The sequence below is a fragment of the Primulina tabacum genome, chromosome 5, assembly GCF_025594145.1.
Source record: "Primulina tabacum isolate GXHZ01 chromosome 5, ASM2559414v2, whole genome shotgun sequence".
Classification (NCBI taxonomy): Eukaryota; Viridiplantae; Streptophyta; class Magnoliopsida; order Lamiales; family Gesneriaceae; genus Primulina; species Primulina tabacum.
Window position 1 is genome coordinate 8,441,826 of NC_134554.1, and position 12,579 is coordinate 8,454,404.

General features: G+C 31.7%; 1 protein-coding gene across 2 annotated transcripts; it reads left to right on the forward strand.

Annotated features, from left to right (window-relative positions):
• The first annotated feature begins 6,271 nt into the window (after positions 1–6,271).
• On the forward strand, positions 6,272–10,940 carry LOC142546188 (uncharacterized). 2 transcript variants are annotated; one of them, XM_075653762.1, is made up of 10 exons: positions 6,272–6,506; positions 7,343–7,428; positions 8,629–8,703; positions 8,807–8,843; positions 9,552–9,635; positions 9,721–9,781; positions 9,913–10,019; positions 10,308–10,373; positions 10,464–10,575; positions 10,663–10,940. In XM_075653762.1, the coding sequence occupies exons 1-10, from the start codon at positions 6,435–6,437 to the stop codon at positions 10,668–10,670; spliced, it is 708 nt and encodes a 235-aa protein (XP_075509877.1). In that variant the 5' UTR covers positions 6,272–6,434; the 3' UTR covers positions 10,671–10,940. The 2 variants fall into 2 exon arrangements, with proteins under 2 accessions (XP_075509877.1, XP_075509876.1); XM_075653761.1 differs by having other exon boundaries at positions 6,272–6,516; positions 7,344–7,428; positions 10,663–10,939.
• The last annotated feature ends 1,639 nt before the right edge of the window (positions 10,941–12,579 follow it).

A 12,579-nucleotide genomic window follows, 5' to 3' on the forward strand; every position in this document is an offset into this window, starting at 1 on the left:
TATTTGTGACAATTTTAAATTATTTAATTGTTTTTCCCCTTCATTCATATCTTCTTTTTACCAATTTTTACAAATCTTTTAATAAATTATGAAAGATTTTCACTTGATTTTCAGCTTATTTCATGTACCTTGAAATTTAAACCCTTCTCTAAAAGTATTAATATAATTTATTGTTTAATTTTTTACCAACTACGTACTACATAATACTACTTCAAATCTTTACATTTATATTATAAACCAAAGTCTGTATTTGCAAATTCAAATAAAAAAAGTCTGTATTTTGAACACCAAAATAAAACCTTACGTACCAAATCTGGGAGCAGAGGCAGAATGAGGTGGCTATAGGAGGGATTCTAGGCAATAATCGGCGTTGGTGGATATAGAACTGCAATTTAAGAAAAATGAATATGTTAACTGGAATTTAAAAAAAATTGATGTACCAACTTTGGTTGCAGAGACAAAAGGAGGAAATGAAACTGATAAGGCAGAGGTGGGTAGTGAAAGACCTAGAATTTGGGGGAACAATGAATATGTAAAAAGATAAACAAAAACCCGTAAGTACCAAATCTAATTTCAAGTGTGATGGAGGAGCTTCTCGGTTGGCGTGTGGGGACGATGAAAGGGAGGTAAACATTTGTGTAGTTTTTAAACCAAAATTTTTGAAATAAAAAGCGAAGGGATGCACAAGACTTAGATAATTAAACAAACCTGAGAAGAGCTACTGAGGGAGGTGGAGCCTCGAGGAAGAATGATGAAATCCTCTGTGTATAAAAAGTAGGGAGAAAAAACAAAGGCGTGAAGAAGACATGGAAATTGTAGATTTTAAGGGTTACATTTGTATTGCAAAGGAAATTTGTTTTATGTCCTTAATTAATGACATATATAAATTTCTAACCTTAATTAACGACAATTTAAAATTTTTTGTTTTTACTTAACGACTAAATACTATTTGTCGGTAAATTAACGAAAAATTTTAAAAATCCGTCGTTAGTTGTGACAGAAAAATAAATTATGTCATTATATTATATCTATGACAGATTTTTTATTTCCGTCATTAATTAATGACAACATATTTAATTTCCGTCGTTGAACACAATTTTTCTTGTAGTGTTGTTATACCTGGTTTAAAATTACATAGGTTGTAAATATAAATGAAAAATATGTATTCATAATACAATGTTTTGTTCATGAAATGATAAATAATGTGTAACGTAGAGATAATAAATCAATATATATGGATAACGTAATGAACGAAGACTTTAATTATTTGTAGAATTTGAACTAAAAATTAGATGAAATAAGGATGTATACTCATTTATTGTCTTGTCATTTACAATGAACGATACCTATGAAACTTATCACATGAGAATACCTTAAGATTAAATAAATCTTAAAGTTCTAATTGGAAATTTCATAACCATTTAAGATTTTCATATTTTTTTTTCAAAATTAAAAATAAAAATTTGTTTATATTTTCATGTTCCAAAAATTTCATTAACCCAAAAAAACTCGACGAGTCCAATTTGAGTTGTACTCACAAACCTTTATATTAAATAAAATTTAGTTCTAGCAAATATGCAATAAAAGTCCAAATATTAATACATCCATAAAAGTCGTATCCAAACAATACTATTTTAATAATAATATAACAACAAGAGACGGTAATATTGTAGACAAACTTTAGAGATTATGATATTTATTATTTCATATAATATAAAATATAATAATATTAATATATATATTCGAGCAGATCCATTAAAACTCTTATCCACTATCCACTATCCACCTTGAACCGGGTTCTAGACTGATTTAATCTGATTTATACCGGCCACACACCCCATTTAACCGGGATCAGACTTCCTGACCAAGGCCGGTTTAATACAAGACTGAGTTCAAACCCCACCTATTATCATCACCAGTTGAGATAGCTGCTTGTCATTAGTCTCTCCGCGGGTCAGTTTAGATACATACCATACGGTGTTCCCTACATTCTGCTCGGTCTTAACGTTGAAGATTCAAGCTCGATCCGTACCTTGCATGTTTATCTCTGAAAGTTCTGTGGAGAAATACAACGAAGACCAAGAATCATGTTCTGTTTCTTGATTTTGAAAACAGTTTCCTGTATTTGAGCTTGGGTCAGTTATGTTTGAATATAAAGTTGTTTCGTGGAACTATTCTAGAGATTGAAAACTACATATGATTAATTTAAACATTTTTGGTCTTTTAACGTAAGCACTTTCTGTGATGCAACTGATTTGATCATGGATGCACTGGCAAAATACTTGGAAAATGACATGGATGCACATTCTGGTCCTTCAGAGCCTGCTGTTGAGGCTGATGCAACTGTTGAGGAGTAGCTTCGAGATCCTGAATGGCATCCTTTAAAGGTGGTTCAAATTAATGGAAAACATCAGGTATGCAAGCAACATATTCACGTGACTATTTGTTTGCGTGGTTGGAATTCTACTTCTGCATACAAAATCAGGACAGCCTTGTTTTGTGCACTTCAAGTGGAAGCTCATTCAGCATCACATTTTTTTTGGGTCCATTGCATCTCTGATCAAGCTTTTCTTACACCGTAAAATCCGCAATTAAATAAACCTTTATACTTGAATAGATCGCAAGTGTACTGAGTCAAGTTATAATATCACTCACCTCTTTATTGAAGCGACGGAGACGTACACCAAAAGAGAAAAAGGGGATGGATTAATGACTGTTAGAATTATGTCACGGTTGGGATCCTTTGGTGCTCCATTGTATTTGTACACTTGGGTTTAAAACCAATTGTTGAACCGTCACTACAAGAAATTTCAGAATCAACAACACACATACGACAACGGTTTTAACTAAAATCGCTGTTAAAAAATTAAAACCGTTGTCGTAGATCATTTTTTAAGCAAAAGACTACTGTTTTTATAAAACCGTTGTCTTTTGGGGGTCAAAGACAACGGTTTTTAGGGTCAATGACAACGGTTCTGTAAAACCGTTGTCTTTGAACGTTTATGACAACGGTTTCATGAACCGTTGTCTATTAGCGTGTTTTTTTGGACAATCGACAACGATTTTAGAAAATCGTTGTCGATTAGCGTGAGTTTAGAATAAAACACAATGGTATTTAGCGACGGTTTTCCTACAACCGTCGCTAATATTAGCGACAGTTATAGCTAAATCGTCGCTAATTTCAAATTAGCGACAGTTTAATTTTAATCGTCGCTAACGTTAGCAACAGAATCAAGTAAAACCGTCGCTAATTTGAAATTAGCGACGATTTAGCTATAACCGTCGCTAATTTCAAAAATTCAATACAGCCTAAAATTCCCTTCATTTTCTTCCACCACTCTCTATAAATACCTGCAAATTCGCTCCATTTCTTCCACTTCACTTCACAACACTTAAAATTTTTCTTACTTGCACGATTTTACAACTTCACAACACTTAAAATTTTTATCTTTTACGCGATTTTACCACTTCACAACACTTAAAATTTTTATCTCTTACACGATTTTACCACTTCAAAACAATTAAAATTTTTATCTCTTACACGATTTTATCACTTCACGACACTTAAATTTTTTTATCTCTTACACGATTGTACCAATTCACAACACAGATTTTTTAAATTATTAAATTTTTATTTAATCTAAAATATTGGCGACGAAATTCATGTATAAACAGTCGCTAAGTAGCGACGATTTTGCACATGAATGCCGTTGCTACATGTACCGATGGTTATTAATAAACCGTCGCTAAGTTTAGCGACGATGTAACAAAGAGTCGCTAATTAGCGACGGTTTATATATGCATTCCGTCGCAAATATTATTTGCGACGGTTTTGTACAACCGCAACCGTCGCAAATTGTAGCTACGACAACGGTGAAAAACCGTTGTCTTTGAGCGAACCATTTAACAACAGTGGCTTTAACAACAGTTTCAAAAGGGCTAAGACAACGGAACCGTTGTCGTATGACATTATTCTTGTAGTGCGTAAACTTGAACTCTGGCGGGGCTATGACTTGAGTTGTTGATCTTGCCTGGTGGGGGCTATTCCTTGTCTACTCTCTCTTGGTTTTCTAGTGATTTCTCTAACTTATAGTCAGGCAATTTCTAGTTTGTTTTAATAAAACTTTAATATATGTATTTTAATAAAAATTTAGTATAAATATTTTTAACATGTTTAAAATATAATTAAATTTTTTTATCAAAATTTATTATCTAATAAGTGACAAAAAATTTGAATTTTTTAAAAAAATATTAATTTGTTGTTTAAAATTTTGATAAACAAAATAATATATAATTTTTAAAATATTTGTTTTATTCTTTTTATTAACAACAATTTCATCTTAACAAAATAAATAAGTCAATTTAATGACATAATATTGTTAGATTATGTCTTTTGTGAGACGATATCACGAATCTTTATCTGTAAGATGGGTCAACCCTACCGATATTCACAATAAAAATTAATACTCTTAGCATAAAAATCAATATTTTTTCATGGACTCAACAAAAAATCCGTCTCACAAAATACGACTCGTGAGATTGTCTCACACAAGAATTTGCCATACTGTTATTATAATTTGAGTGTTATCATAAATGACCATAAATATTTTAATATAATAATTTTTTATAATAATATTTAAACTTTAAATAAATTCATTATACGTATCAATAATTTTAAATAATTGTTCAAATACTAATACTTACTAATTTTAATCATTAATTACATAAAATAACACTTCGTACATCGTCAAGACGAAATACCAATAAAAATAAAAAAAAAAATAGAGATCCTGAATGGCATCCTTTAAAGGTGGTTCAAATTAATGGAAAACATCAGGTATGCAAGCAACATATTCACGTGACTATTTGTTTGCGTGGTTGGAATTCTACTTCTGCATACAAAATCAGGACAGCCTTGTTTTGTGCACTTCAAGTGGAAGCTCATTCAGCATCACATTTTTTTTTGGGTCCATTGCATCTCTGATCAAGCTTTTCTTACACCGTAAAATCCGCAATTAAATAAACCTTTATATTTGAATAGATCACAAGTGTACGAGTCAAGTTATAATATCACTCACCTCTTTATTGAAGCGACGGAGACGTACACCAAAAGAGAAAAAGGGATGGATTAATGACTATTAGAATTATGTCACGGTTGGGATCCTCTGGTGCTCCATTGTATTTGTACACTTGGGTTTAAAACATTATCATCGACCAATTGTTGAACCGTACGTAAACTTGAACTCTGGCGGGGCTATGACTTGAGTTGTTGATCTTGCCTGGTGGGGGCTATTCCTTGTCTACTCTCTCTTGGTTTTCTAGTGGTTTCTCTAACTTATAGTCAGGCAATTTCTAGTTTGTTTTAATAAAACTTTAATATATGTATTTTAATAAAAATTTAGTATAAATATTTTTAACATGTTTAAAATATAACTAAATTTTTTTATCAAAATTTATTATCTAATAAGTGACAAAAAATTTGAATTTTTTAAAAAAATATTAATTTGTTGTTTAAAATTTTGATAAACAAAATAATATATAATTTTTAAAATATTTGTTTTATTCTTTTTATTAATAACAATTTCATCTTAACAAAATAAATAAGTCAATTTAATGACATAATATTGTTAGATTATGTCTTTTGTGAGACGGTATCACGAATTTTTATCTGTAAGATGGGTCAACCCTACCGATATTCACAATAAAAATTAATACTCTTAGCATAAAAATCAATATTTTTTCATGGACTCAAATAAAAAATCAGTCTCACAAAATACGACTCGTGAGATTGTCTCACACAAGATTTTGCCATATTGTTATTATCATTTGAGTGTATCATAAATGACCATAAATATTTTAATATAATAATTTTTATAATAATATTTAAAATTTAAATAAATTCATTATATGTATCAATAATTTTAAATAATTGTTCAAATACTAATACTTACTACTTTTAATCATTAATTACATAAAATAACACTTCGTACATCGTCAAGACGAAATACCAATAAAAATTAAAAAAAAATAGAGAACCGCATGTGCACTAGGCCGAGACATGTGCCCCACATGATTCTGATGGACATGATTCATACACATATTGATTTTAAAAAAATTAATGGATCCCATATATGTGTGGCTAAGTTTGGGCCCTTGATTCTATCATGGATAGTGCTCCTACATGTAGGATGAAATAAACCCCATTTGTAGATACCTTTCAGAAAATATAAATAAACAATTTTGTGGTTTAGGTTGGAAATCTATAGTGCGAAATAAACCTTTAAATAGCCTTCTTTTCTCATCTCCCCTTCTGAAACTCGTCGTGTTCCTTCCCCTCTCGTTGGAAAGGGTGAAATTAACACCCTGAAAAACCAATCAAGAATCCCGTTTCTCGAATTTGAAATCTTGGAAGAGAATTAAAACACAAAGGAAAAATGTCGGTTACCAGTAAGAGAAAATCTGATCAGCCAACCTTGGCTTCTCTCAAGATTGCCCGTGTCGGTTCTGTTGGTTCTGGTATATTTTATGACTTCTTCTTTTCCTTTTTAATGAAATGACGTGACTCTTGTAGCAGTGTGTTCTGGTTTTATTTGGTTTTCGGCACCTGAATGCGTATTGCTTAATGGGCTTTGCTGATTGAATTTGGGGTGTATTTCATGCATTCTTGAGTTGGGACTGTGTTTTTTGATGGGATTTCTTGAAGGTAAAGTTTGGGTCTAATAAAAAATGGGATAAAAATACTATATCATAATGTTGTAAATATGACTGCCATTAGGAGAATTTGCGTCAGTAAACTTTTACTGGAAAAACTTCATCAAAATTATGCGTGAATTTTTGTAAACAAAGACTGATTTTGGAAAAGTTGAAAGTGTGCTTAGTTTTTTATGTATGGAGTCGAAGCAAATTTCTATGATTTGTTCTTCTGCTTTGTATAATTTTTTATTTTCTCTCTTTGATATTAAATTTCGAATGTAACATGATTAAAATTCTCCAGAAATTGAAATTTTGATTTGAAATAGCCTTGGAGTAGGTCGACAGTCTATCTTTCTAACGAGTATGAGGAGTAAAGGATAAATTAGTTTATATAATTTCGCTTATCTTTTTCTGCATTATGATATATCAAGTCTTGGCCCCTTTTTCAAGGATATGGTCATTAGATGTCAAGCATGTTTGCCAGTAAGATAACCCATATTTTACTTATGTCGTACACTAAGTTGATCTTCCACGGCTATTTGGATTGAATTTCATGTGTTTGAAGTTAAAGACTATTCGCTGGCATTGCATGATTGCATAGACATGTATAGATTTCATCATTTGTTTCCTGACTATATTCTTTTTTTTAGCATCAAGTAAAGCTGTGAGAAAGATGCCGAAATGTATCAATACACTTTTCGTCAAATACTCTAATAAATTTTCAGGCTTGATCGAGTGAGTGTTTATAGTTCAATTTACAGTCTTCTACCATGCAAATGTACCAAAGGCATGCTTTGAGTGCTGAAGATGTGACTGTCCCCTTTCTATGGATAGAACTGTAACATACATCTATCACTTGCCCCTGTGTTTCAGTATGAAAGAATGATCATGTTGTATTTATTTGAATCCTTTCGAGATATGTTGATTACAAGGAGAACAAGAGACAGTATGTTATTAAGTTCATTTACTTTGTTTTATGACATGGCTATATAATCAATTCAAGAAGAGTACAAGGAACTTATGGTAAGAACAAGAAAAGATGCCTATCATTTTGAGCTTCATGGTTAATAGTAGTACTTGATTGCACAAGGCAGGATGAACTACCAAGAAGTAGATTGACACTTTGTAGAGGAGAAGCTCCACAGTGGACAAATTTCACATCATGTATTCCATTCATTGAGTGACACCTCATCGACATATGGTTGCAAGTGCTAGCAAGTCCAGATTTCTGCAAGATCATTTGCAAGCTGGGATTGCAAAATGTCTTTTTTCCATCTCAAGGGCGAATGTTAATTTTTTGTTCTTCAGATAGGAATAAAACTGAAAGACAAAATTAATTTTATGAAAGTCTTCCAGAACAATTAAGAGAATCACATACCAATTTACAGACTTTTGGCAGCTACAGAGAGACAACTCCAAAAAACTGAGTATGCAGTTCCCATAAGAGAGAGAAAATATAACAAAGAAAAGATGGCCACTATCATATTAGACAATACCCATAATAAAAGGGCCGCTTTTCTTGTAACAAATCTATTCCATATTGGTAAATCTCAATGTAGTTTCCAACAAAAGATGTTTATTTGAATGGAAATCTTATTGGTTGTTACCGAGATAATACTAAGTCCATCTTTATCTTACATTTTTAGATTAAAACTGTAGGGCTATGCACATCAGCTCAGTGCTCACATTTGTAAATAAATGTCATTTAGTCGAGTACAAACTTTTTGGTGGTTCGCTTTCCAGAGTATTATATAGATGTCGTTCAAATAATTTTTCCATTTAACATATGCTTAATGCTATGTATTCCAAAACTTAAAAAAGTTATTTTATCTGTTTATCTGATACAACAGTCGATCAGGATGGTGACTTTTCTGAAAATTAATTTGTGATATTGTCAAGTGAATGAAAATCTCACGCCTTTAATTTTGTTGACAGCCCAGAAGGGATAGAAAAATTATGTTCAGATTTAAAAGTGGATCATACCGATGTTAGGGTTTTGATGTTTGCTTGGTAAGTTCATGGTTGCTGAAAGATCTCAGTACATAACTATCAGTACCAGAATGTACCATATGTTTGCTGTGGACCTGATCACTCTCATATTTACCTTTTTAAGGAAATTGAAAGCTGAAATGCAAGGATACTTTACACTAGTAAGTGATTCTTCTTTTTAATCCTTCATGTGTTATCTATTATGTTCTTATCTTGGAATGCCGTTCTATTATATGTGCACCTTTTCATTCATTCGTCTTATGTGTCAACATGTATTGTGTTGATAACTTGTGTTTTTGTGCGCTTATTCTTGTGGAATGGTAATATGTTGGTTTTTATCTTACAAAGCATGCAGTAAGCCAGTAGGATGTGTTATTTTCTTCTTGAATACACAAGTCTTCTTCCTGTGCAATGGTGTGTGTATTTTACAAAGTAGTTAGTTGTTAGTTTTACTCTGTTTCTCTTTCCATTTTTTCATGACTGAATTGCGTATCTTGTTTAACAGGTAAATTTATAGGCAATGATGACTTTGTTTCATCAGTTCCCAATTTATCTTGCCACTTAATTAATTGAAAGAAAAGTTATAAATATATGAAGATGAAAGGATGAATATTTATATTTTATACACAATCCAGAATCAGATGTTCAAATGTCTATCCTTTCTCACTTGCGGCGGTAACAATAAAATATTCAAGGTGATAAATGTTGTAGAACGAGATTATCTATAAGATTAACTTAAATATTTAGTTGCATACCCGTGTCACAAGATGCTGTGGTTTTCGTTTGTAAATATCTCTTCTTATGTTGTTATTTACGTTACCAGACAATTTGTGTATTTTTCAACTTCATTCGTCTCCCATACTTATCAGGATGAGTGGCAAAGTGGTTTGATGGCTCTTCAAGTTAATAGTTTCAATAAATTGAAGAAAGCACTGCCACAACTGGAGAAAGAGGTAATTTCTGTTGGCATAAGTTCCGTCGTTCATTTTCTGCCCCTGTGAAATCTGACCTAACTATCCTAATTTTGTTTATGTGCAGGTCTTGATGCCAGAAAATTTTGAGGATTTCTATATTTTTGCATTCCGTTACCACCTTACTGGTAAGCATTGGATTTGGCAGGACCTCCCTGCACATTTCAAGCAGTTGCAGAGTTTTTCTACATTGAACTTTCTCATGTTCTGCAATTCTAAATAGTCCCTCATTTTAATTTTGGTGGTTCTACTTTCTCAGACGAAAAGCAGAAATTTTTAGACATGGAGACCATTTGCATATTACTAGATCTAATTCTAAAGTCTCAATATCAGCTACAAGTTACTTACTTCATTGAATTTCTTAAGGTGAGTGTGCACTATCATGTCATTATGGTTTAAATTTAGCTTATTGGTTTTTATAGAAAGAGGATGACACACACGATATGACTCGAACCCAAGACCTTGGATCTAGAAAACCAACAGCTCTACTATTGGGATAGTTGGTTGACCACAATTTTCCTTTTTTCCCTTCGAAACAAGAACGAGTTACCTCATTAGTTGCTTTATGATCTGTTTTTCCCCTCCCTTGCCTGTTTGGTTTCATCAAACTTATAGTTTGCGCTTATTTATTTCTCAAATTTATTTGAATGATAGATCCAGAAAGATTACAAGACGATGAACATGGACCAATGGATAGGCTTGTATCGATTTTGCAAAGAGGTAATTCTCTCCTCTGTTATGACTTGATTTTCATTGCATCCTTTAGTTTTTATTTTATATTATATTTACACGATGTATCTACTTTCGTAGATAAGCTTTCCTGACCTTCAGAATTACGATTCTGGTGATGCTTGGCCTCTAATTCTTGATAATTTTGTTGAATGGTTGAGAGAAAGTGGATTTCATGCAATCCCTTTGCAAGGTATCCTCAGAACCCTTTTCTAGTCCAGTTAAAAAACCATTCACTTTTACTGCCTTTATTAGCAGTCCCTTGAATCAACGTTTGCAGATTTATAGATCATAACGCTGAGCGTCGATACTTACCATGGAGCCTAGTTGCCGGCCATTTTTACAGTTTTTTACTCAGATGATGTCATTGCAACTCTTTACGAGTCCCATTTTACAAATTCTTTTATAAATGAGAAGAGTCTTTACTGATCCATCTCTCAGAAACACGAACAAGTCGAAACACAAATTTACGGTCCGAGTCATTTGCTATTGTCAATTGAAATTTGTCTCATTAATTGTTCTGTTGACTCTATCTTAACTGAAAGGGTAGGAAATGATGCATGTTTTCCCGTGGTGAGTAATTGTGTTAATTTTTATAGCGTCGGTCCCCATGCTATGCTGCAGCCAATCCATGCATGCTATACGCTGTCAAGTGGAATTCATGCAGGTCTTGTATGTGGCCTATTTTGAAAATATCGAAATTTTCGAAATATATAACTAACATATTGATTATATCGAAATTTTGTGATACAAGGAGACGAAGAGTGTGAGATACGTGATGTTTCCTCTCATCCACGTCACCTAGGACGGTCCATTAATTGGTTGGAAAAAAGGTTCATTTTGAACAAGTGAATTCTTGGTGAATGGAAAAGAAACAAGTATCCATTTAATGCATATTCTTTTATAAAAACCAAATTTCTTCCTTTAAATTTAATATTGAATAGTCTCATTTCAAAATGTTTACTGATAAAATTTGTAAAAATTGTCTTTAGTGAAGAATTTTGACAAAGATGCCCTGTAATTTATTTATTATTAAATAAAACTATATGACAGACGGCAAAGGTGGACAGTTATTGGAATATTAAAATTTTAAATTTACAAAATTCAGAAACTTCGAGCCTCTTGCCTGTCTGTATTCAATGAATTGGAATGTTGACATACGTCGGATGTAAGTAAATAACAAATTTTCCACTAATTAAATTACCAAAACACAAAATAGATCAACTTACAAAATAATTTTGGTATGTTTAACAAATGAATGATACTTTTAGTAAATTATCTTTATTTCCTGCATAAATACACGCTTTATTTATTTAATTTATTAATTTCAAATATAAAGTGCACAAAAAAAAAGAAAAAAGGATCGGTCATCAGTGGCTAAGAACTTTCCTTGGAATGGCATTAGTTCAATATTTTACTAAACAATCTAGTAATTTATTAAGATTGTAAATGAGCATAAAGGTATTTATCAAAGTAAAAACCATCTATATATATACATGAAAAAAAAAAAATTAATCCAAAAGCATTCAATTGCATTAATTTCAATTATATATACGATGCTAAATTAAGGTGAGACAAATAGTTAAAAAAAATTAAGGAGCCCGTATATTGCCAAAAAGAATTTAATTAAATAGCTCGATTTCCCGAAAACTAATCCAAAAGCATTCAATTGCGTTTCAAAATTGAAAACATTTGCGTATACATTAGTGAAGTTACCATTGGAGAAAATGTCAAACTTTGCATAAATTCAATTCATTAAAAACTTTAGTGCACCACATGTCCTATTATTCCACCTAATCAAGATGGAAAATTATTTCATCATGGGTGTGGTCAAAAATGTCAGCATGATGTAACCCATAATAAACAAGAACATATATATATACCTTGATCTATATCTAGTATAAGTTGTAGGAAAATTGTTATATTTAATTCTTGGCAAAAACTTGTATGAGACGATCTTACGGGTCGTATTTTGTGAGATAGATCTCTTATTTGGATCATCCATAAAAAAGTATGACTTTTTATGCTAAGAGTATTGAATATCGGTAGAGTTGATCCGTCACACACATAAAGATTCGTGAGATCGTCTCACAAGATACCTATTCTTAATTCTTTGCTATCATTCAAACTCAAAAGAATAAAGGTATTTCATGGATATTTTACATATATATTAATAAATTTTTTATTAACTATAAAT

Bases quoted from the DNA above. Each gene is read 5' to 3' on its own strand.
- LOC142546188 (XM_075653761.1), top strand. From the start codon at position 6,435: ATGTCGGTTACCAGTAAGAGAAAATCTGATCAGCCAACCTTGGCTTCT. The intron at 7,429-8,628 runs GTGAGTGTTTAT...TTTTGTTGACAG, and splicing joins AAATTTTCAGGCTTGATCGA to CCCAGAAGGGATAGAAAAAT. The intron at 10,020-10,307 runs GTGAGTGTGCAC...TTTGAATGATAG, and splicing joins ACTTCATTGAATTTCTTAAG to ATCCAGAAAGATTACAAGAC.